This window comes from Salmo trutta, chromosome 26 (assembly GCF_901001165.1).
Source record: "Salmo trutta chromosome 26, fSalTru1.1, whole genome shotgun sequence".
NCBI lineage: Eukaryota > Metazoa > Chordata > Actinopteri > Salmoniformes > Salmonidae > Salmo > Salmo trutta.
Genome location: NC_042982.1, coordinates 24,850,460 through 24,874,295, shown reverse-complemented (window position 1 = coordinate 24,874,295; position 23,836 = coordinate 24,850,460). Strand labels below are relative to the sequence as shown.

Genomic DNA, 23,836 nt, shown 5'->3' with positions numbered 1-23,836 from the left:
CACATGCACGCGCGCACCCGTGTCATTGTTCTCAGAACGACCACTTTCCAAAAGCCCTACTGTTTTTCGCCCAGGGACTGCAGAGTCATCATTCCCCGTTCTGGCGCCTTCTGAGAGCCTATGGGAGCCTTAGAAAATGTCACGTTACAGCAGAGATCTTCTGTTTTCGATAAAGAGGTTATAGAAGGCCAACAAATGGTCAGAGGGGGCACTTCCTGTATGGAATCTTCTCAGGTTTTGGCCTGCCATATGAGTTCTGTTATACTCACAGACACCATTCAAACAGTTTTAGAAACTTTAGGGTGTTTTCTATCCAAATCAAACAATTATATGCATATTCTAGTTTCTGGGCAGGAGTAATAACCAGATTAAATCGGGTACCTTTTTTATCCGGCCGTGAAAATACTGCCCCCTATCCTAAAACAGGTTAAAACAAGTCAAAATGAGGCTCAGTAGTGTGTGTGGCCTCCACGTGCCTGTATGACCTCCCAACAACGCCTGGGCATGCTCCTGATGAGGTGGCGGATGGTCTCCTGAGGGATCTCCTCCCAGACCTGGACTAAAGCATCCGCCAACTCCTGGACAGTCAGTGGTGCAACGTGGCGTTGGTGGATGGAGCGAGACATGATGTCCCAGATGTGCTCAATTGGATTCAGGTCTGGGGAATGGGCGGGCCAGTCCATAGCATCAATGCCTTCCTCTTGCAGGAACTGCTGACACACTCCAGCCACATGAGGTCTAGCATTGTCTTGCGTTAGGAGGAACCCAGGGCCAACCGCACCAGCATATGGTCTCACAAGGGGTCTGAGGATCTCATCTCGGTACCTAATGGCAGTCAGGCTACCTCTGGCGAGCACATGTAGGGCTGTGCGGCCCCCCAATGAAATGCCACCCCACACCATGACTGACCCACCGCCAAACCGGTCATGCTGGAGGATGTTGCAGGCAGCAGAACGTTCTCCACGGCGTCTCCAGACTCTGTCACGTGCTCAGTGTGAACCTGCTTTCACCTGTGAAGAGCACAGGGCGCCAGTGGCGAATTTGCCAATCTTGGTGTTCTCTGGCAAATGCCAAACGTCCTGCACGGTGTTGGGCTGTAAACACAACCCCCACCTGTGGACGTCGGGCCCTCATACCACCATCATGGAGTCTGTTTCTGACCGTTTGAGCAGACACATGCACATTTGTGGCCTGCTGGAGGTCATTTTGCAGGGCTCTGGCAGTGCTTCTCCTGCTCCTCCTTGCACAAAGGCGGAGGTAGCGGTCCTGCTGCTGGGTTGTTGCCCAACTACGGCCTCCTCCACGTCTCCTGGTAGCGCCTCCATGCTCTGGACACTACGCTGACAGACACAGCAAACCTTCTTGTCACAGCTCGCATTGATGTGCCATCCTGGATGAGCTGCACTACCTGAGCCACTTGTGTGGGTTGTAGACTCCGTCTCATGCTACCACTAGAGTGAAAGCACCGCCAGCATTCAAAAGTGACCAAAACATCAGCCAGGAAGCATAGGAACTGAGAAGTGGTCTGTGGTCCCCACCTGCAGAACCACTCCTTTATTGGGGGTGTCTTGCTAATTGCCTATAATTTCCACCTGTTGTCTATTCCATTTGCACAACAGCATGTGAAATTTATTGTCAATCAGTGTTGCTTCCTAAGTGGACAGTTTGTTTTCACAGAAGTGTGATTGACTTGGAGTTACATTGTGTTGTTTAAGTGTTCCCTTTATGTTTTTGAGCAGTGTATATTTAAACCTTTATTTAACTAGGCAAGTCAGTTAAGAACAAATTCTTATTTAAATGACAGCCTACACAGGCCAAACTCCCAAACTTTTCTCATCGGATTTACACAAACCACGTAGGTCACCTATTTTGGATTCAAAACTGCGAATTTCGGCGAAAAGGTGACTAGTTTGCATCCCTGATGATGAAACTCTCTCTCATGAGGACTGCCACAGGAAAGGAAGACCCAGAGTTACCTCTGCTGCAGAGGATATGTTCATTAGAGTTACCAGCCTCTAAGGGGTGAAGAATTGCAGCCCAAATAAATGCTTCACAGAGTTCAAGTGACAGACACATTTCAACATCAACTGTTCAGAAGAGAATGCGTGAATCAGGTCTTCATGGTCGAATTGCTGCAAAGAAACCCCTACTAAAGGACACCAATAAGTAGAAGAGACTTGCTTGGGCCAAGAAACACAAGCAATGGACATTAGACCAGTGTAAATCTGTCCTTTGGTCTGATGAGTCCAAATTTTAGATTTTTGGTTCCAACCGCTGTGTTGCAGAGTAGGTGAACGGATGATGTCCGCATGTGTGGTTCCCACCTTGAAGTATGGAGGTGGTGTGATGGTGCTTTGCTGGTGACACTGTCAGGGATTTATTTAGAATTCAAGGCACACTTAACCAGCATGGCTACCACAGCATTCTGCAGCAATATCCCACCCCATCTGGTTTGCTCTTAGTGGGACTATTATTTGTTTTTCAACAGGGCTATGACCCAACACGCCTTCAGGCTGTGTAAGGGCTATTTGACCAAGAAGTAGAATGATGAAGTACTGCATCAGATGACCTGGCCTCCACAATCACCCAACCTCAAACCAATTGAGATGGTTTGGGATGAGTCTGACCGCAAAGTGAAGGAAAAGCAGCCAACAAGTGCTCAGCATATGTGGGAACTCCTTCAAGACTATTGGAAAAGCATTCCAGGTGAAGCTGGTTGAGAGAATGCCAAGAGTGTGCAAAAGCTGTCAAGGCAAAGGGTGGCTCCATTGAAGAATCTAAAATATATATTTGCTTAACACTTTTGGTTACTACATGATTCCATATGCGTTATTTCATCATTTTGATGACTTCACTATTATTCTACACTGTAGAAAATTGTTAAAATATAGAAAAACCCTTGAATGAGTTGGTGTGTCCAAACTTTTGACTGGTACTGTATACATCTTACCAGGTCTGCTACTTTGCACAAGCCGTCTGAGAGTTGGTCAAAAGTCTCCACAGTAACAGCTCCAGGAGGGCTACTGCAGACTTTATCCACCAGCTCCCGTGTGTCCTTCAGAGCCCTTTTAGTGGTCACCTCGAAGCCAGCAGGGGAGCTCAGCTCTGGGACTCCAAACAAGCCCTGTGAAGGTTTTAGGATACCGTTTGACTACATTATGTGGGTAGGAATTTAAAATACTGTTACTAGTCTAGACCAAAAGCTTTGTAAACAGAAAACTTTGACTATTAGCTACTTTTCTTGACTGAAGGACAAAGCATTGTTTGTAAAAACAGTATAGTGACAAGTGCAAATCAAATACAGTAGTGTTAGATAAAACAACAACTAGCTACATCACATAGGCTAAGATACATTTGGGATTACTGTAGTTTAATGACTTGATTAACATACCACATTTTTTTCAAACAACTCAAGTCTTCTGTGAGGTTTGGCATTGAAGGCAGCTCCTACAGGTGACCAAGTGGTGACATTTCTCCTCCATATCGATGGCCATATCCCTCTGTGTTTTACAATGTAAAGCAAACGCTTGCAAGCTGACATAGTGCACTTACGTTAATTAGCGATCTACAGATGACTTGACTGACTAACCCACTGACTCGGCTAGTAGTGTAAACAGTGGAGAAGAGACTTCGAGGACATGCTAGCTACAAATCCACTTTGAATGATTAGGCTGAAGAATAAAGGTAAGTATTGTACACGCAAAATCTAGATATCTTCAGATGGGTTGATAGCTAACTGTTCAGTGATAAACGTAAAATATGTTTTTAGCAAGCATTTGGCAGAATTTGACAGTCACGCGAACAGCTTCCACATGTTAGCTAATGATTGGGAAATGCATTTTTGTGCTAAAGAATACTATAAATTGATCAAAATGTATATTGCCACATTTACTTGATCAACTTGGCACTACATTAATATTCCAAAATATGTCTTAATAGTGCGGAATAACTTTAAATAATTATTTTGCCTGTAACAGATACCATAATTTATACCGAAAGTGCTGAAAGATAGAATAAAATAAATGGGTTTATGCCTCGTTCATGTCCTGTCGGAAACTTGGGACCTCCCGAGTTAAAATGAACGTAGGTTATTTGCGTAGAGCTTCCTATTGGTTAATTCTGAAGGTATTTTCACATGTAGTCCTCTTTAAAATAAACGATCGCAGTACTATTTACTGTGAATTCTGGTGTAAAAAAAAAGCAAAATAACTCTTATCTTTGTATTCACACTGCCCTTGCCTTTGAATGAGGACTCAAGTCTTTTGCCAGTTCACTTCACCTATTTTGTGGTCTGAGTCCTCTTTGCATTCACATTGCTACTGTATGCTTAGAAAGGACATTCACTCAATGCACTCAGTTTTTTTACAAAGTGCAGGACAAGCCATTCCATCAGAATGCGTTATTGGACAGCTAGATATAACTAAATCAAATCAAATGTATTTATAAAGCCCCTTTTACATCAGCAGATGTCACAGTGCTTATACAGAAACCCAGCCTAAAACCCCAAACAGCAAGCAATGCAGATGTAGAAGCACGGTGGCTAGGAACAACTTCTTAGAAAGGCAGGAACCTAGGAAGAAACCTAGAGAGGAACCAGGCTCTGAGGGGTGGCCAGTCCTCTTTTGGCTGTGTCTGGTGGAGATTATAAGAGTACATGGCCACTACTTACATTTTGGAAGCTAATAGATTAATTAAAATATGAGAAATAATTGTAATCAGAAGATACACATTTAAATTATTGGTAAAATAATAAATAAGAAGAATAACTGCAGATGAAATAATGCTGTAAAGGGGCCTCCTGAGTGGCGTAGCAGTCTAAGGCACTGCATCGCAGTGCTAGAGATTGTCACTGTATTACACCTGGCCGTGATCTGTAGTCCCCATAGGGCGGCGCACAATTGGCCCAGTGCCATCCGCATTAGGAGAGGTTTTGGCCGGGGGAGGCTTTACTTGGCTCATCACACTCTAGCAACTCCTTGTGGCGGGCCGGGCACCTGCAGTCTGATCTCGGTTGTCAGTTAAACAGTGTTTTCTCCGACACATTTGTGCAGCTGGCTTCGGGGTTAAGCCGGCGGGTGTTAAGAAGCACGGTTTGGCGGGTCATGTTTCGGGGGACGCATGACTCAACCTTCGCCTCCCAAGCCCGCTAGGGAGTTGCAGCGATGAGACAAGATTTAAAAAGGGGGTAAAATAAAAATAAAAATTATGCTGTAATTGAAAATTGTACACCCCATGTAGGCTACTGCCTCTTTAAGAGCTATAATTGATTTGTACTCTGTTGTGATTCTCACCAAATATGTTGATGTCATCTCACACTATTCAAACCCTACAATCGAATAAACAGTTTATGCAGCTTTCTTAGCCTAAAGATCACATATTGTAAACAAATAATCTGAATTAAAAACTCATATTTAGGAATTTCTGTGCATCCTTGACTATCACTAATCAACAGGCCTGTCCAAAAACAGCACCCATTTTTTTTCTGCCAACCTGCACATCATCAACTTCTCTCTTTTGTGGCACCAATGTGAGAGAGTTTATGGTAGGGGAAACGGTGTTGCAGTAGTCTAGTGATCAACGACGAGAGAGCCTATAGGGAGGTCAGAGACATGGTCGTGTGGTGCCAGGACAACAACCTCTCCCTCAACGCGATCAAGACAAAGGAGATGATTGTGGACTACAGGAAAAAGAGCACCGAGCATGCCCCTATTCTCATCGATGGGGCTGCAGTGGAGAAGGTTGAGAGCTTCAAGTACCTTGGTGTCCACATCACCAACAAACTAACATGGTCAAAGCACACCAAGACAGTTGTGAAGAGGGCACGACACAACCTATTCCCCCTCACGAGACTGAAAAGATTTGGCATGGGTCCTCAGATCCTCAAAAGGTTCTACAGCTGCACCATCGAGAGCATCCTGACTGGTTGCATCACTGCCTGATATGGCAACTGCTCAGCCTCCGACCGCAAGGCACTACAGAGGGTAGTGCGAACGGCAAAACACATCACTGGGGCCAAGCTTCCTGCCATCCAGGACCTCTATACCAGGCGGTGTCAGAGGAAGGCCTTAAAAATTGTCACTCCAGCCACCCTAGTCATAGACTGTTCTCTTTGCTACCACACTGCAAGTGGTACCGGAGCGCCAAGTTTAGGTCCAAGAGGCTTCTAAACAACTTCTACCCCCAAGCCATAAGACTCCTGAACATCTAGTAAAATGGCTACCCAGACTATTTGCATTGCCCCTCCCCCTCTTTACACCACTGCTACTCTCTGTTGTCATTTATGCATGGTCACCTTAATAACTCTACATGCACATATTACCTCAACTAACCGGTGTCCCCGCACATTGGCTCTGTATCGGTACCCCCCCTGTATATAGTCTTGCTATTGTACTGGTGCTCTTTAATTACTTGTTACTTTTATCTTATTCTTTTTTACCTGCATTGTTGGTTAGGGGCTTGTAAGTAACCATTTCACTGTAAGGTCTACACCTGTTGTATTCGGCGCATGTGACTAATACAATTTTATTTGATAGTGTGTAGTGCAGGAATAATGACAAGCAAACCTAGGGAGCCTTGTGTTCACATTGTCCCCCAAAAAAGGGAACAGAACTCAGACCACCTCTCGAGATGGTCTCAGTTTGGTTCGCTTCAGGGGATTTTGAGGGGTCCGAGTTACTTTGGACTATTCACACTGCACACAAAAAATAAGCGAACCGTACGGAGTGCTCAAAAATTGTCTGAAAGGGACCAAGTGTGGAAACACCCTGATACATCCCAAATGGGTAACTCGGGATCCGACACTGCCACCTAGATTAGCAAGTCGACATTTCCGAGATAAAAACGAGGCATGAGCCCCAGTGATGTCCAATAATTTATGCTGCGTTCAAATGCTAATTGGAACTAGGAAATGCAGAAATGTCCTACTTACGGATTCTTTGAACGCGGCACATGTATAACTACAACCAGTTAGAAAGTCGAACATTTCCTAGTTCCGACTAGCACATCAATGTGGCATTATATATTGGTGCTGACACTTAGTTTTTTAACTACTGCTTCAAATACAATCCACACGGTAGCCAAAGCATTGATCCACACAGCATTAGTGGGATGTATTAAATGTAAAGTGTTAGTCCCATGTGTTATGAGCTGAAATAAAAGATCTCAGCAATGTTCCATACGCACAAAAAGCTTATGTCTCTAAAATGTTAGTGAGTATTTATGGCTATAATAAAGCCCTTTTGTGGGGAAAAACTTATTCTGATTGACTGCCCATCCATGGCTGCGCCCCTGCCCAGTCATGTGAAATCTATAGATTAGGGTCTAATGGAATTGATTTAAATTGACTGATTCTCTTATATGAACTGTATCGCAGCAAAATCTTTGAAGTTGTGTTTATATTTTTGTTCAGTTTAAGGAAAGGTTAAGAATGCATATGAAATTGATAACACATACAAAGTGAGCCTTGAATGTATGTCTTTATTAACCAGAAGAAAAGAAAAAAAACAGCCCTCTTGCACTCCACAACCATACGGAGTACCAGTAACATTTTCCTATGAAATGTTTGTATCAAAGTGTATGAAAAACATTTAGCAAACATGTCAATGCAATTGCAGTTCAAGACCGCCGCAACACACACAACTAAATTGTGACTGGCAAAAAGTTAAATGCAGTCAAGTTCTCTCTGAAAATAAATGTAATACTGAGAGTACATAACACAGAACACCACTAGAATGTCTTCCCAATATGAGAAATCACAGTATTTTGCAATAAGTACTTTTTGGTTTCCTGTACTTGGCAAAAGGGTACCAATTTGTGACATGTGGCAAGACAATGCATTGTCATGACATGAAAGGAAAATTAATGCTCAAATTTAAACAAGCAATCATTTGCTACAGAGTGATCCTCAGAAACCTTTCAAAAGATGCCATTCTCAATCCCATATATTTACACCTCATTCCATGACTAGAATACACACCACACATATCTCCCCCCCCCCCCAAAAAAAAATTAAAACAAAGGGGAGGAAAACTAGGAATTCAAATTTGTACATTTTGGCTCATATCAACAAGTCACCTCACAATACAGTAAAGGATAATTAATGTGGATTTACAAAGGACTTGAAGTCAAAGGAGGGTGAAGTGGATTAGTTTTGTCTCAGTAAGTGTGCTTGGACTGAAACTGCCATCCTGGAAATGTTTATTGTCCCTACCTACTCTAGCTCCCAAGACTGAATGGCTGAGACTACAGTAAACTTAGTTGACCCCTGAGTTCCTAATGTGAAACTAGTGTATGAAATACCTCTACAGTGTGTTTCTTAGTGCAAGCCAGCAAAATATGCTTGATTAAACAGAGGTATATTAAGATAGCACCCAAGCTGACAATGCTCCCCCGAACAGTTATTTAGCTGGCCAAATCACAAAAGCAGAATGGGAGGTGGTTTGCGCTATATTTTATAAACTACTCTTCTTTTTTCATTTTTTTTTTTTTTCATAGAAAATATAAATATCCCTGAATGAAACAGATTCACAGCATTTCCTCTTGAAAAAGCTCCAGTGCTACTACCTTTAATGTGGCGATCAAGTGTCTTCAAGGTCTCCAGTTAGTCTCTTTCGCTACGCCTTCATTCGCTGTCGTGATATGTCACCGTTCGTTTGCCACGGTTTCGGGTCTTGATACGCGTGCCACACGCTCCTCTCTGGAATTCTGCGTACGACTGGTCACTGTCTGCCTCAGAGGGGTCCCTCCGGCGTTGTCGGGTGGCACCCTTGTTGCTGACCCTTGACCTCCTGTTGTGTTTTTTTCTCTTTGGACTGCTCTGGGACCCTGAGCTGGCAGAGGACTCTTCGTCCTCCTCGCTTTTAGAGGCAGAACTGTGGGCACTGCTGCTGCAGCGTTCCTGTCGCTTGCGTTTCTGTCGCTCCAAACGTCTCTTCCCCCTTGGACACTCAACCTCCTTCTCATCCTCTGACCCTTGGTGGGAAGAGGTGTCTTCCTGACTACTACAGTCCTCGGGTTCAGACTTGGATCTAGATTCCTTCTTGGGATACTTGTAGTTGGATCTTTTTGTTTCCCCCTTGTCCTCATCTTCGCAGTAGCTCTTAGCCTTGGGCATGCACTGTTTCTTTTCATAAGGGTTGTCTGAGGAGTCTGAGGTGTAAATGCGTTTTCTCTTGGAAGGGGACTGTTTTGTAGTAGCTGGGGAAGCTTTTTGGTTGCGTTGATGTCCTTTATCTGAAACAGCATTGCTATTTCCATTCTTACAGCTGCCTTGCATCTCAGAGTTCAGGTCCTCCTCAGAGTCTTCATTGATGTATTTCTTTTTTGGTTGGGCTCGAAGGCAAGGCCGCCTGCTAGGACTATGCTTCTCCTTCCCATCAGATTCTTCCTCTGAGGAAGCATGCAGTTTTCTCCTTGCTCTCCTGTTGGGTACAACTTCCTCCTCGCTCTCTGAAACTGAGTCATTGTGACTCTGTCTTTTGGGTTTGTTGTTGTTTCGCAACTGACGTTTATTGGATTCTCCCTTTGATTCATTATCTGAGTGGTTGCTGTCTTCTTCCTCCTCCTCCTCTTCAGACCTCACTCTTTTTTTGCGAGAGTTTGATCTCTTTGGAGTGTCACGGAGTTCCTCTGATTCAGGGCCATCCTGTTTGTGGGTTGAGGCAGATGTTTGTTCTTGGCTTTTTGAATGCAATTTACAATTTTTCTCAGAGCCTTCAGCTTGTTCTTTCTCCACCTTTCTCCCGTTTTGGTGAGGGTGCTTTTGAGCATAGTGTTCTCGGTATTCCTCGTCAGAGCTTGCCAGAGGTTTGTGTTGTCTCTTTCTGGAGCCAGACTTCTCTTCCGCCATATAACTGGTAATGCAAGTTCTAATTTTGCTCACTGCAGTGGTTGTCAAGCTTCTGGAGGACTTCTGAGACGCAACAGCTTCTTCCTCTTCTTCACCATCAGAGCTCTCCTCCTCCTCAGAAGTACTGTCATGTTTTGTGCTGTGCCCATTTACATGATTTGTCTCATCTGAAATAGAGATAGATACAAACATTAACACTACAGCAACAAATGACAGAACTTGGAGAAAAGGCAGAGAAAGTAGCCATGACTGAAAGCATCTACAGTATGTCTGTAGCTCTTACCCTTACCATCCGTCTCTGCAGCTTGTCTGGTCGTCCTGCGGCTGTTGGAGTTCTTACTCTCTCCATTCTGATGGCAACGAAAGGATGAAGCTTCACTCTCAATACTGTCCTCATTGTTCTCCCAATCACCCAATGAATCCTTGTCTTTTTTAGAACCTAGGGGAAAGAAAGCGTATGTTACCCAACAGTGTTAAATGTTTTTTTCAACGAACGCCCCCTTTTGTGGCTCTGGTACAGTAGATCCATGAACAATAAAAGTTGATCCAAACCAGTCTAAGCTGACTGTATGCTCACTCTGTGCTGATGACTGCTCCTCTGATTCAGAGCTGCTCTGGCTCACGGCAGTGCGTTTGCTGACTCGGGTCGCATGGCGGCTGCTTTTCCTCCTATGTTTGTCCTCTTCCTCAGAGGCTGAACCATAGTTTCCCTCAGAGGCTTCCAGAAGCTTCATCTTGTTGACGGCCGCCCTGGCAGTCTTCCTTTTCATTGTCCTGCGGCCCACATTCTCCTCCTCATCCTCCTCCCTGTAAGTGTCTGTACCCTGGGATGGTGATCTCTCAGATTCGCTGCTTAGCCGCCTCTCTCGCCCAAATTTTCTGCAGTGACCATTCATCTGGGCACCCCTCTCTGGACCCACACAGAGCAGCAACAACATTTTAATGGCTAATAATCAAATAAAAAAATATCTGCTCGTATGGGCAGTTCAGACCTTTAACCATAAGGGCAGTTGTCTGTCCATTTTTCTTAATCTGTAAGGGCATTTGCCTGACCACTCCCTGCTCTAGTTACCTCTCCTTTTCCCTGCTCTAATGGTGTGATGGTGTTTACCTGGCTGTTTGGTGCGTTTCCTATGGGCAACAGCATTGTTCCTGGTCAGCCTGGTGCTCCTGCTGCTGGACCTGCTTGGGAATCGGCGAGACAAAGAGTTGGACGACTTCCCGCCGTCCTCACTCTCCTCCCCCTCATTGGAGGACTCTTCCTCGCTCTCGGCAACTGAAATAAAATGTTAAAAACAGGGATTTTATTAGAGGGACAGAGACTAAGGGATGTCTTGCAAACAGCCTTCTACCAGATTTGTGTGAAATGCTAACTTTTTTTCTTCTTTGCCCCATTGTTCCTGGTGACTCTTCTGGTTCCCCTGGTCTCTCTGCTGTGATGGTGCTGTGAGGACCCCGGGCGTTTCTCCTCTTCAGAGTCACTCATAGATAACTCACTCTCAGAGTCTGACCCTGAGGAGGCTTCAGAAGAGCTGTGGCCTGAGCTGTCACTGCTGTGGCTCCTTCTCCTGGTTCTCTCGGGAGCAGACACTTTGGCTGAGGTAGATTTGGTCGTTGACGCCGCTTCCACTTTTTCCTGAGTTTTTAGAGCAGCCCTCTTTTGACTGAAGGGAAAATACATTATCATTAGCAGTGCTGTAGGTCCCGTGGACCACACAAGTTCATTTCCTTAAGCCCAATGAGGTCTGTGGGCAGTAGAAGTGAGGCCTACCTTGTGGTGTTAGTGCTGGGTACAGCAGACTCGTGGTGCTGAAGCTTCTTCCGGAACCTCTGGCTGCGGCGGAGCTTCTCGCTGCTCTTGACGGCAGTTTTGTATTGCGATATGATTGTTCTGATTCGCTCTTCAAAGAATGCAGAGAGCCGCAAAGTCATACTGTAGATCTGGGAACAGAGGGGAGATAAAAATCTGTAGAGCACAGCAACTTGGCATCAGGTCCTAGTCCCTAGATTGATGACAATCCAGAACCTGACCAATGTCAAATGAAAAATCAACTCAATAGAAGATTGCTGAATTTCTTACACTTGAATCACTTGTATGGTTTGGAAATGAAAGAGCAGAAATACCTTTGAGCGTTTGTTTGGCGTGAAGGCTTTAGCGTTGGCAAATATCAGACGTATGTCTTTGCAGAGCTCCATGGGGTTTTCATAGCGGTCCTCCTCAAGGGTCCCCTTCACAGTCCCAAAGTCCATGGGAGTGTCAATGATGTTAAGGTAGTCCTGCAAACAGACATGAGCCACATTAGATCAACAGTTCTGTCAAAGCCAGAGTCACTATTACAGTGGAACTCTGTTTTCTTACTGGGTAGGAGGTAGGATCCACAGGCTTTCTGAAGGGCTCGGAGTCCTCACACTCAAAGACATAGTTCATCAGGCGCTTGCACTGCCCCTTCCAGGAGTCCTGGTCAGGTACCGTCTCCACAGAGTGCTGGGGTGAAGGGAGACTCATACATAAGATATAAGACAACATCCCAGCCACTTCCCTACATTTTCATTGCTGATTTTAAGACAAAGATGTTCTGGTTTTTACGTCATCTTTCATTACTTACCTGGCGCAGTCTGTGTCGAGAAGAGGGGCCTGGTGCCTCTTCCAGGTCCTGGGAAAGACATTCAAATCAATATCAGTTCAACCCAAAAGTTACACAGCAAGGTTTGAATGATTTGATGATCAAACCTGATTTACCTCATCATCCGTATAGTCCATGTCTTCAATAGCATTGTAGATCTCCATAATATCCGTACAGCTAGGTCGACTGAGGAAATAAAAAAGCATCATAAGTTGTTAAATACAGATACATTTATCTGTATAAGTTAAAGTTCAATAACACTTGGACAACTCACTTGATAAATTTTAGCAGGACATCTGTGATAAGTTTTGCTGAATGGGCTATCTTGCTCCTTGGCTCATTGAAGGTCCGGGCATTGTGCACAATGTATCTGGCATCCCAAACTAAAGAGGACAGTCGCCTGTAGAACCTATTTATAAGTCTCAGTCTGATGGTGCTCAGGTCTGTGGGGAAGGCTATCACCGTGCAGTAGGTTGGGTACTGAACTATGTCCACCGGGCCAGAAAATGGGGCTACAATATCTGTAAATAAAAAAATAACGGAAACAGAAGTACTGTGAATTTGAAATTCAAAACCTCACTAGCCCATCTAGGAATGGTATACAATCCCAGGTCTGCTGAGGAGGAAATAGTTCCAAAATGCAGTGGTGAGGTGAGTGTTCTTACCGACGGTGATGAGTTGCTCAATGCCTGCTATGATGCGTTCACACTCGTTGTCTCTGCTCCTCTCACCCCACTCTCCCGTCTGGGGTTTATACATGACCTCTCTCATCTCCTCTGCTGTCACTGGAACCCCTCCACCTACACACTCAGGTTGCTGGGCTGAAGAGCACAGACACAAACCATTGTTACCATACAGTACTTCTGTCCTAGAATGAAACATTTCCAACAGAGTCTGTTAAATTACCATCCTCTGGAATAGCTTCCACATCCCAAGGACTTAGCTTCTCCATTTCGCCATTGTCCCATCTGGCAACAAAGCAAAACCAAGCAGGTTAGAAGCATGCAATCCACCGCAGAAGGCATCAACCGTTGGGGACCATTTAGACTGGTTTCCAACAACGCAGACCCAATCATACATTCTCACCTGACTTTGAAGCACTGGAAATGACTGTCCGGATATTCAAGCTGATATGGCTCCTGACAAACAATGATCCCAAACCACCAGGCATCATCTATTACAGACCGGAATCTGTCATCTGCAGTGAGGAATACTACCATTTTAGATGGGGGGAAATGCAGAGAATATTGTATCGAAATGTTGACCCATTCATCTCAGGCATTACTGTACCTTAAGTAGTTAACTTACTTGGCTGCCAGACTCTACTGCGTGCTTCGTCATAACTCTGCCGAAGCACGAGGAAGTCAATCACATCCGGCATGTCATGGTACCTGAGGGAAGGCGTACAGAAGTCCAAAGTTACCAAATGTCTCTGGTAATGTCTGTAAAAACGTACATGTATCTTCAATGTTAGACACTTTGAAGTGGTTGCATCATTTACTTGACATAAAATGATTTGTCTGTGATTTTGCCCGTGCCGTGGTCAATGAGCGTCAGTTTCAGGCGGCACAGTGTCGGAGGGCACACTTCATACTTGATCCCTGTTATTTTAACAAACTCTTGGTCCTGTAGAGAGAAAGAGAATTTCAAGTTACTCTTCAACAATGTCCTTTCAGACACTGGCCCTCTCAACACACTAACCCATTTTCTACTGCATCGGCAGAAGACAGATTTATCCGTTTCCTAGTTTGGAGCAGAGTGGATATGATGCTCTTACCCTCAGCTCCATCTTCCTCCAGGGCTGTTTCTCCATGTTAATGGGGTACAGGTTGTTCCTGTTCACTGCCTCTACATACGCCTCGTGACCCTGGCGGAAATAGATTACCTGAGGGAGAGAGGGTAACATGAATTAGACCAGAGGGGGCTGATGGGGGGAGCTATAGGAGGACAGGCTCATTGAAATGGCTGGAATGGAATTAATGGAACGGGGTCAAAATTGGTTTCCATATGTTTGATACAGTTCCATTTAATCCATACCTATAGCTCCTCCCACCAGCCTCCTGATTTCGACCCCAAAGATGCACACAACAGTAGGGAAGCCATATGGTCCAGACAGTCACGTACCTCATCACCCATCTGGGGAACGAAGGGAGACTTCCTGGGAACGACATCAGTGATCCACGTTGAGGGTCTGAACTCGTTGGACACTTCTCTGTTCATGGACGGCCTGGCTTTAGGCCGCTGTGATACACATGTACAATTACATAAGATTGATTTAATATTCAATAGGGAAGTGAAACTTTTTGTCATACGAGAGCAGGATACAAGCATTGACATAAACAAAATATGCAGGTTAGTACAGTGGCTAACCTTGGGCATCTTGCTTTTGGGCTTCTTGGATTTCTGCTTGCTAGTCTGAGGAGGTCGTTCTTCCTCGTCACTTTGCTGCTTCTCCTCTTCCTCCTCGTTATCTTCCTCCGAGCTGCTAAACTGGCGGCGAACTCGTTTCCGTGATGACACGGGAGTGGAGGGCTGCAGATTAATCCCAGCGTCTGCTGTCCAGTCAGAGTACTCACTGGACGAGTGGCTGTCATGGGCAACATAAGTTATGTTCACATTAAGCCAAGCGAAACGACAATATGACATACGCCATGTACCCCTTTGTAAGGAATCAAGAGAAGCAAAGGGCCTATCTGTACCTTGAACTGTCACTTTTCCATTCCTCTTCCTCATTGGATGAATCCAGTTCACTGCCCTCCATCTCATGGTCCTAGAGGTGGGGAAGGAGATTGCAAGATTGACCTCTCACCAATATTCCAAATAGCTTGTTATTCTCTAATGGACATGTCAAAAGCATATTTCTTATCACACAGGTTTGTAGAATATACCTCAGATGTTGCAGTCTCCTCTCCCTCCTCACAGGAGAACTCAATTAATTCTTCCACAATCCGATCTTTGCTCTGCTGGAAGACTTTTTGCTTTTTGCGGGACTGTGCACGTTTGATGCAAGGCACCTCATCTTCAGAATCATCCTGAGGCAGAAGCAAAGCAGAAATGCAGGTATGACGTCAGTATCATTTTAAAATCAGTCATGACCACAGTCATTTTTAAATGAATAAATATGTCTACTTACTCTACAACTGCCATATGTCACACGGCGTTTCTTTGCATTGTATATGGCAATCTCCTCCTCCCCTTTTGTAATTCGGAAGTCATCCTGGCAACTACAAGATAATTTACACATTTAATTTCAACTTGCATTTCAGGAATAATGTTCTAGAGATTAATTATTTAGGAGTAGACTTGTTTATAAATGAATCCTTTTGTCTTATAACAAACTATACAGATTATCTCCCCCTGTTGTTTAAGGAATAGAGAGATGTCTGTCTCACCTGTACCCGCTGGATGAGAGCTCGGGTACCACCACTCTGCGTCTCCAGGCCTGCAGGTCCCTCTCCGTGGCCATCTGGCTGCGAGGGGCATTCTGGTGCATCTGTCTCACCCCCTCCACCTGCCCACTGCGCCGCAGACCCACGTTAGGGGACGACTGCACCTCAGCTGCACCTCGCTCATTCACTGATGCTGGGTACAGAGAGGAGGGAACACAACTTGACTGCTTGTCTAGAACCCAATCATTAATTTAACCATAAGGGATGAGAAAGTATTTTCCATTTCCAATGGAGTCCTTAATCATCAACATGTAGGAATGTGAAGTATTTGAGCATGCCCAAGTGCAATGGTAGTTTATGGAAAGGAAAAGAGAGCTAGGAACATTATCTTAGTACCTCTACGTGGGGTGCTGGGGGCTGGGAATGCTGGGGCCTCTGCTGGGGCCTGTTCTGGGGCCTGTGTCCCTGGTCTGCTCTGCCTGTCCTGCTGCTCCTGCAGCTGCCTGATGGCGTCGTCCAGAACGCTGCGTCTGGCCGTGGCCTCCTCATGGTCCGTGGTCAGCTGACTGATCACCTGCTCCATCACCTCGCCATCACCTGAGTTGGACAACAGGGACACAGTGTGATGGAGGGGCAAGGGTATTAAGTAACACACCCATTTACTTACTCAAACAGATTAACCCACCCATCCACAAACTCTCGGGGGAAAGAGCTAGTAGTTGCACTGGTCATACAAAACCCACACAAACACACGTGCCCAACTGCTCTTTTAGTGTTGTTGTACTGGTCCAATAAACACCTGGATCATACTGCCTTACAACTGCCTCAAATGCTGTATAAATAGTCAAATTAACTCAAAGATATGGTCAAAGCAGGAAGACTGAGATAGTCAAGTAATGAGGTAGTTAACATACTTGTGGCGACATATCCCAGCTGAGGCACCAGGTGTTCGTCTGCAATGTTCTCCCTCCCGGGGACCAGCCGCTGGTATCTGGGGGGGTGGGGGTTCCCATCCACATCCACCAGGAAGGGAGGGGGCATGAGGTGGGGTGCCTGCTGGGTCTGCTCGTCCAACACAAAGCCGTTGGCGTCGCGGATCAGTGGCCGATAGTCGGTGTGGAAAAACACCTGATCTGGAAGCTGGACACAGACAGGCAGTCAATCTCACTGGGATATCATCTCCAACCATTGAATAGAGGACTCTTTCTTATACATAGATGTAGTATGAGCTGCATCCTTACCTTCTCATATGGCTTGGAGCTCCCAAAGCCGAATATGACCAGATGGCCGTGGGAGTCTGTGCAGGCAAAGCGCTGGCCGTCGGGAGTGAACTTGCAGTCAAAGACAGCACCATGACCCTGGCCCTCAATCTGTAGTGGAGACAGAGCAACCAAGATGGAGTTAGTCATAGTTGGAGAGAATGGATGTTACTGTTAAGTCTGCTGTGGTGCGTGGCTCCTCCTCACCATGTTGAAGTAGTGCTGTGTCTTTGTGCCCCGGACGATGTCCCAGATGAAGACGTTTCCGTCGTGGCCAGCAGACAGCATGATCCTGGGATCTGAGGGGTGGGGCTCCAGGACAAACACCTCAGCCTCGTGGCCCTGCACAGAGCATCACACAGCCGTCAGGTCAACGCACTGTCTGATGCTATTTAGCTATTTTACCAAGTCATTGACCAAAGATATTTGAGGAACTGTTCCTGAAAAGCATGCTTGCAGTGACAAGGGGGAAAAAAACTGTGGAACTATAATGTCCTCTTGACCAAGGAATCTAGGACTATACTTCAACTATTTTTCAAATACAGTGCATTCGGAAGTATTCAGACCTCTTCACTTTTTCCACATTTGGTTACATGCAGCCTTTTTCTAAAATATGTTGAATAATTTTTCCCCCCCTCATTAATCTACACACAATACCCCATAATGACAAAGCTAAAACAGGTTTAGACATTTCTGCAAATGTATTAAAAATAAAACTGAAATATCACATTTACATAAGTATTCAGACCCTTTACTCAGTACTTTGTTGAGTGCACTACAAGCTTGGCACACCTGTATTTGGGAAGTTTCTCCCATTCTTCTCTGCAGATCCTCTCAAGCGCTATCAGGTTGGATGGGGAGCGTCGCTGCACAGCTATTTTCAGGTCTCTCCAGAGATGTTCGATCGGGTTCAAGTCCGGGCTCTGGCTGGGCCACTCAAGGACATTCAAAGACTTGTCCCGAAGCCATTCCTGCGTTGTCTTGGCTGTGTGCTTAGGGACGTTGTCCTGTTGGAAGGTGAAACTTAGCCCCAGTCTGAGGTCCTGAGCAGGTTTTCATCAAGGATCTCTCTGCTTTGCTCCGTTCATATTTCCTTCGATCCCGACTAGTCTCCCAGTCCCTGCCGCAGACCAGAGAATCATGTTTTGGCAAACTCCAAGCGGGCTGTCATGTGACTTTTACTGAGGAGTGGCTTCCGTCTGGCCTTCTACTATAAAGGCCTGATTGGTAGAGTACTGCAGAGAGTGTTGTCCTTCTGGAATGTTCATCTCCACAGAGGAACTCTGTAGCTCCTGTCAAAGTGACCATCGGGTTCTTGGTCACCTCCCTGACCAAGGCCCTTCTCCCCCGATTGCTCAGTTTGGCCGAGCGGCCAGCTCTAGGAAGAGTCTTGGTGGTTCCAAACTTCTTCCATTTAAGAATGATGGAGGCCACTGTGTTCTTGGGGACCTTCAATGCTGCAGAAATGTTTTGGTACTCTTCCCCAGATCTGTGCCTCGACACAATCCTGTCTCAGAGCTCTACGGACAATTCCTTCGACCTCATGGCTTGGTTTTTGCTCTGACTGTCAACTGTGGGACCTTATATATAGACCGGTGTGTGCCTTTTCAAATAATGTCCAATCAATTGAATTTACCACAGGTGGACTCCAATCAAGTTTTCAAAACATCTCAAGGATGATCAATGGAAACAGGATGCACCTGAGCTCAATTTCGAGTCTCATAGCAAAGGGTCTGAATACTTATGTACATAAGGTATCTGTTTTTAATAAAGTTGCAAAAATTTTCAAAAAACCTGTTTTCGCCTTGTCATTATGGGGTATTGTGTGTAGATTGAGGGAAAAAAGACGACTTAATACATTTTACAATAAGACCATAACGTAACAAATGTGGAAAAAGTGAATACTGAATACTTTCCGAATGCACTGTAGTTGAAGGATGGAAATCTACACTACTAGTAGTTACAGATACAAAATGTCCTCAGTTATCTTTGTGAAACAGAATGTTCACGAAAATGGAATGTAAGACAATGTGGTTGCTCCTACTTTAAGGATATGTAGCAGCTGGCCCGTGTAGGAGTTCCACACTTTTAGGATATGGTTGTTGACGGCTGTGATTACTGAGTTGTCATGGCGATCCCACGCTACCATGGTGACCTTGGGCTTGAAAAAGCTTTCCTCATTGGTCGTGTTTTCTGAGCTGAGGAGAAAGTCGATATGAAAGGAGGAAAACATAGATACAAGCATGTGTAGGTGTATGTAATGGTGCTGTCAAGCTGTTCATTCCTTACCCTGGTAGAGTGGCGTTCATGTTGAGAAGAAGGCTCCTCCACTGCTGACGCTGAGTCAGCCTCCAGATGCGTGCTGTGCCATCTCGACTTCCACTCACAAACCTACGAGACGAGGCAAACCAAGACAATGAACTCTAGACCAGTGGTACAAGGGTCCCTGGGGGTACTTGGCTTATGCACTGGAGGTACTTGATAAGACTCATGAGACCATAGGCTTACTGGTAAAATGCAAATGAGGGGTACTTCAGGGGTACTCCAGTCAGAGCAAAACTCAGTTAGTGATACAGTGACTGAAAAAGGTTGGGAACCACTGCTCTAGACAATCCTCATGATTCCTTATGTTATAAAGTAAAACTGTTGGACTAAGGCGAGTGCTTCAACTAATCACACTGATCATACCTTTCTCCTGAGTGGCAAAATTGGATGCTGTCGACCTTGTCCTAAAAATGAGAACATATATTGACAATGATTAGAATATTACATCAACGTTTGTTGTATTTATTGTAAATTAAAGCTTGAATGGATTAAATGATAGTTTTAGGAACTCATTATTTTCTTGTGTTCAGCTTTTTGCTGCCATGAGATGGTTTATCTTCAAGGGATCTTACCGTGTGTTCATGAAGCTCTGATATTTTTTCAGGGTTCCCACCTCCCAGGTAATATATTCTGATGACATCATCAGTACTTCCCGTCGCTAAGAACATGCCACCTAAAACGTTTTATAAAACAAAAACGACTATAAATGTATCCCAATTTGGTTCAGAGCCTCTCTATACCCATGTTAGAGTAGCTTATACTTGTAACAGTTGGCGAGGTAAAAAGCTGGATCAATACATCGGTTGAAAATCGTATCAGCTATGGTGAGTGTAAAAGGTACTGTATGATCAATTTGTAGAAATGTATTTAAAGAGCCAAAGCATTCTTTTACACAAAACTGCTATCTTGACATCATTACCTGGACTGAATGATGAGCACACCATCTGAACTCCCGGCCTGGGTCGCTCTGTAAACTTCTGCGGGCGATCACTTTACAAACAGAGTGTAAATGTTTCAGACTTATGATGTAATTTTCAGGATGCAATTATTATCTTGATCAAACTGCCAGCAATTGAAACTCACCTGAAATTGATGTTATTGACATCCCACTGCCAAAAGCAGATTGTTGCATCAGTTCCAGTGGACACCAGGTATCTCTTTGAGCCCTTGGCAAATGGTGAGAACTGAGGACAGATGTAATTCCCTCAGTTAAATGATGTTCCAGATAGACAGACTTACGCACCCACATCTATACTGAGAGCAACACACTAGTGGTCCAATGTGAGCTTCTGAAGCAAATCAGGTTTAGTATTTGTATTTATTATGGAGCAGCTACTCTTCCTGGGGTCCAGCAAAATTAAGGCAGTTATAAATGTTTTAAACATTACATTCACAACAGATTTCACAATATTATGTACAAAATGGGATAAAAAGAGATGTGTGCAGTTATCACATCATACTGTTGCATGGTTTTCTACATTTGCAAAACTGTGGACAGCATTAGCTTACATACTCTTTGCCCGGCTAACATTAGTCAGATAAAAACATAAGGGTGTTGGAGGAAGATAGAAGCTCCTACCTGTAGGGAGGTAATGGATCCACTGTGCCCCTGTAGGACAGCCATAGGGGCACAGGTACGAAGGCACCACACTCGGATGGTTTTGTCACAGCTGCCAGCTGCCATCAAGGTATTCTCAAAGCTGACAGCCAGGTCTGAGATCTCAGCAGAATGTCCTCTCAGGGTGGAGTGAAGCCTCCCGTCAAACGAAGACCATATTTTCACCAAGCAGTCGTCCGAGCCCTTGAAAGTAGGTTTGATAAGGTAGATAAAGTGATGAGCCTAAAATGATTTCCCCCAAAATGATTTCCCCCAAGAACTTGATCTTTATGATGACTCACAGTGAAAATCCTGAGACCGGTTCGATCAAAAGCGATGCAGTAGACTGCAGACAGATGACCCAGAATCCTCCTGTGCATCCGCATGTGCTGATAGTTGCTCACAGGGTTCACAGTGCTGAACCGTTGAGTACCGGTTAGCTCCCTTCCTCTGTACACCTCCACTGTGAAGGACAAAACACTATGATTTAGAGTCCAAACATGATAATAAAAGAATCATGTTAACAGAAAACAACAACACAGAATGTGTTGAGTTATAAGCACACATTGAATTTAAAGTACCAGCATAAATAGAAAATAATCATGTGTGAACATGTCAATCCTGTGTCAGAGAATACCAACCTAGATTTGGAGGATCCCTGCAGTTCAAATGCATCTCTGGTGGTCTCCCTCTGTGCAGGGCAGCAAATGATGAGCCTTTCCTCCGAACGTTGCCGTAATCTGGAAGAGGTGGAAAGAAAAGGTCAGTTGTAATAATTTCATTTTACAATTCAATTACAGAAAGAATAGTTGCTGATGTATACATTTAGAATTCACGCTCAAACAAGACACATGTAAAGTTCAACACCTTTTGATGTTCTGAGTAAGGACTGCCTCCCGGTTCCCAGTAGGGAATGTACGCCTGGAACACATGATGGCACCTCTTTGTCCAGAATCGGCCCAATCTGCTTACAGATCTGCAGCAAATGGTCAGGTGCAATGTGTCTGTTGGATGCAACCTATGGGATCAAACAGTGTTGATGAGCAGAATGACTCAACCAGCTTTCATTGTTACAAGTTAAACCACTATCTATGCTTTGTTCCTCAAGCAATCACAACATTTGTAGGTTGGGAAGCAGTCAAGAGCGTTGGGCCAGTAACCAAAAGGTCGCTGGTTCGAATCCCAGAGCAGACTAGGTGACAAATCTTTTGTTGTGCCCATGAGCAAGGCACTTAACCCTAATTGCTCTTGTAAATCGCATCTGATAAATGACTAAAATGTTACAAATGTAAACAATGATGACACCAGGAATCACAAAAATACAGTACTGCAACCACATTGTCTATTTATTATTTAGGTCAAAGTCTTTGTCTAATATTTCAGTACACTGTCAGCCAATGGCACTGTAAGAAAATATAATTTCTTATGTTTTTTTTGCCCCTTGAAAAATTAACTGACATAACTTGGGTTCTTCATGTACACCTGATCTCGTTCCACCAGTGTGCTACATTCCTTGTGGGCAGAACGTTTTATGTAAAACACATTCATCAACGGACGAATCACAACACAGGTCACAAGGAAAATAACGCAACGACAGCCTTTCTAGGGCGTGGATTGGTCAACAGTGGTGTCCTGACGTAGCCAGAACCACAAGAGTCCCCACCCTATCTGCAGTACAACAGATATATTTATAAATGCTCTATCAATTTTGTTTCTATACTACAGTGTCAAGCTTTCGACACATACGAAAATACGTAATCGTACATAACTGTAAAAGTTAAAATCTGGTTATTATGCAACAACAATATAACAACGATTAAATCTGATTGAACAAAGAGTAAATGGCCCAGACACACAACGTGGTTGTCATTCAACAATAACATATATTCGACAATGAGTTTACATCTATTGATTATAGACTTACCAAATCTTCGTAAGATCTTGGATGTTCATGTCCTTGCCAGTCTAATCTGCAGGGTAAAAGCTATCCAAAATGGTGCGCATTAGTGTATATCACAACACTGAAGATGCTAGAAACACTGCCAGAAATTAAGTTAGTAAAAACATGTGATGTCAAACGAGTGAGGCGGTCAGAGAAGCATTAAAAGTCGTGAGACAAGTTCTACGTTCCAGTCCAATCGGGATCGCTAGCTACATAGACTGCAGAACGCCGCTGCTGCCGGAATACACACCTGATATTCTTCTAGTTCGCTCGCTAGAACCTGCAATTGATTAAAACAAATAGGTGTTTCGAATGTGCTGCTTTCATGAACTATTCGCCAACAATTTTGAATAGTAAGAAATGTCAATAAGGCACGCCAATTTACCTCAGCCGCTCTCCGACATGGACCAGTTGTCAGAAAACGTGAAATTAGGTAATATAACTCTGTAAGTGAATAGCAGAAAATAGTACCACAATTGGATATCAATTAAATCAAGCTTTATCTATAATTTAAGCAATGAATTAGGCAACTATATGCGCCTTACCCGATTCAAGGAGCGAAATATTCCGACTTTTGGCCATTGAATCAGCCGTGATTTGGTTGGTGTACAATTGTAAACTAACTTTATGACTAGTGAGAGTATGATATATTTATTTAATTTCGGTTACACTGCTCTGACCCCCTCCACGGTTGCTCCCGCTTTCTAATCAGCCTGTTTTCAGTCGCCATTGGAAGGATGAGGCCTCAGCAATACTAGTTACTTCCGCCACAGCAGAGGAAATAGGGGGTGGGGAACAACTTACATTTTTGTTCGACTACAACAAAGACAAAGCGAAGCTCGGCCGCTAATTG

The 23,836-nt window shown here is 44.4% G+C and overlaps 2 protein-coding genes across 4 annotated transcripts in view; both read right to left on the bottom strand.

Moving 5' to 3' along the window:
* Nucleotides 1-3,849, bottom strand: part of LOC115163509 (mitochondrial intermediate peptidase) — a 35,600-nt gene extending 31,751 nt beyond the window's left edge. Inside the window, exons 1-2 of one of the 2 annotated variants that reach the window (XM_029715484.1) lie at nucleotides 3,392-3,849; nucleotides 2,951-3,124 (exon numbers count right to left, since the gene is read on the bottom strand). In XM_029715484.1, the coding sequence (XP_029571344.1) occupies nucleotides 2,951-3,124; nucleotides 3,392-3,541 (324 nt within the window). In that variant the 5' untranslated portion in view covers nucleotides 3,542-3,849. The remainder of the gene's footprint in view (nucleotides 1-2,950; nucleotides 3,125-3,391) is intronic. The other variant, XM_029715485.1, reaches the window with a different exon arrangement.
* A 3,607-nt stretch (nucleotides 3,850-7,456) lies between these two features.
* Nucleotides 7,457-23,813, bottom strand: LOC115163499 (bromodomain and WD repeat-containing protein 3). 2 transcript variants are annotated; one of them, XM_029715428.1, is made up of 41 exons: nucleotides 23,529-23,813; nucleotides 23,369-23,427; nucleotides 23,234-23,263; nucleotides 22,966-23,025; nucleotides 21,909-22,059; nucleotides 21,683-21,781; nucleotides 21,344-21,504; nucleotides 21,024-21,245; nucleotides 20,528-20,628; nucleotides 20,364-20,434; nucleotides 20,017-20,117; nucleotides 19,808-19,848; nucleotides 19,409-19,510; nucleotides 19,164-19,317; nucleotides 17,327-17,461; nucleotides 17,102-17,230; nucleotides 16,775-17,000; nucleotides 16,257-16,457; nucleotides 15,864-16,053; nucleotides 15,605-15,695; nucleotides 15,360-15,503; nucleotides 15,171-15,241; nucleotides 14,842-15,058; nucleotides 14,596-14,712; nucleotides 14,249-14,356; nucleotides 13,973-14,097; nucleotides 13,780-13,862; nucleotides 13,558-13,669; nucleotides 13,378-13,439; nucleotides 13,137-13,292; nucleotides 12,746-12,992; nucleotides 12,588-12,657; nucleotides 12,454-12,501; nucleotides 12,207-12,332; nucleotides 11,972-12,124; nucleotides 11,619-11,788; nucleotides 11,222-11,511; nucleotides 10,959-11,123; nucleotides 10,425-10,757; nucleotides 10,131-10,286; nucleotides 7,457-10,014 (listed from the first exon to the last, which is right to left on the bottom strand). In XM_029715428.1, exons 1-41 carry the CDS (start codon nucleotides 23,563-23,565, stop codon nucleotides 8,621-8,623), a joined length of 6,708 nt encoding a protein of 2,235 aa, XP_029571288.1. In that variant the 5' UTR covers nucleotides 23,566-23,813; the 3' UTR covers nucleotides 7,457-8,620. The 2 variants fall into 2 exon arrangements, with proteins under 2 accessions (XP_029571288.1, XP_029571289.1); XM_029715429.1 differs by having other exon boundaries at nucleotides 10,137-10,286.
* Nucleotides 23,814-23,836: the final 23 nt, after the last annotated feature.

Coding starts and splice junctions, on each gene's coding strand:
- LOC115163499 (XM_029715428.1), bottom strand. CDS start 23,565: ATGGCCAAAAGTCGGAATATTTCGCTCCTTGAATCGG. Junction 16,054..16,256: donor CCCCAGCACCCCACGTAGAG/GTACTAAGATAA, acceptor CTCTGTACCCAG/CATCAGTGAATGAGCGAGGT. Junction 14,098..14,248: donor GGAGGAAGATGGAGCTGAGG/GTAAGAGCATCA, acceptor TTCTCTCTACAG/GACCAAGAGTTTGTTAAAAT.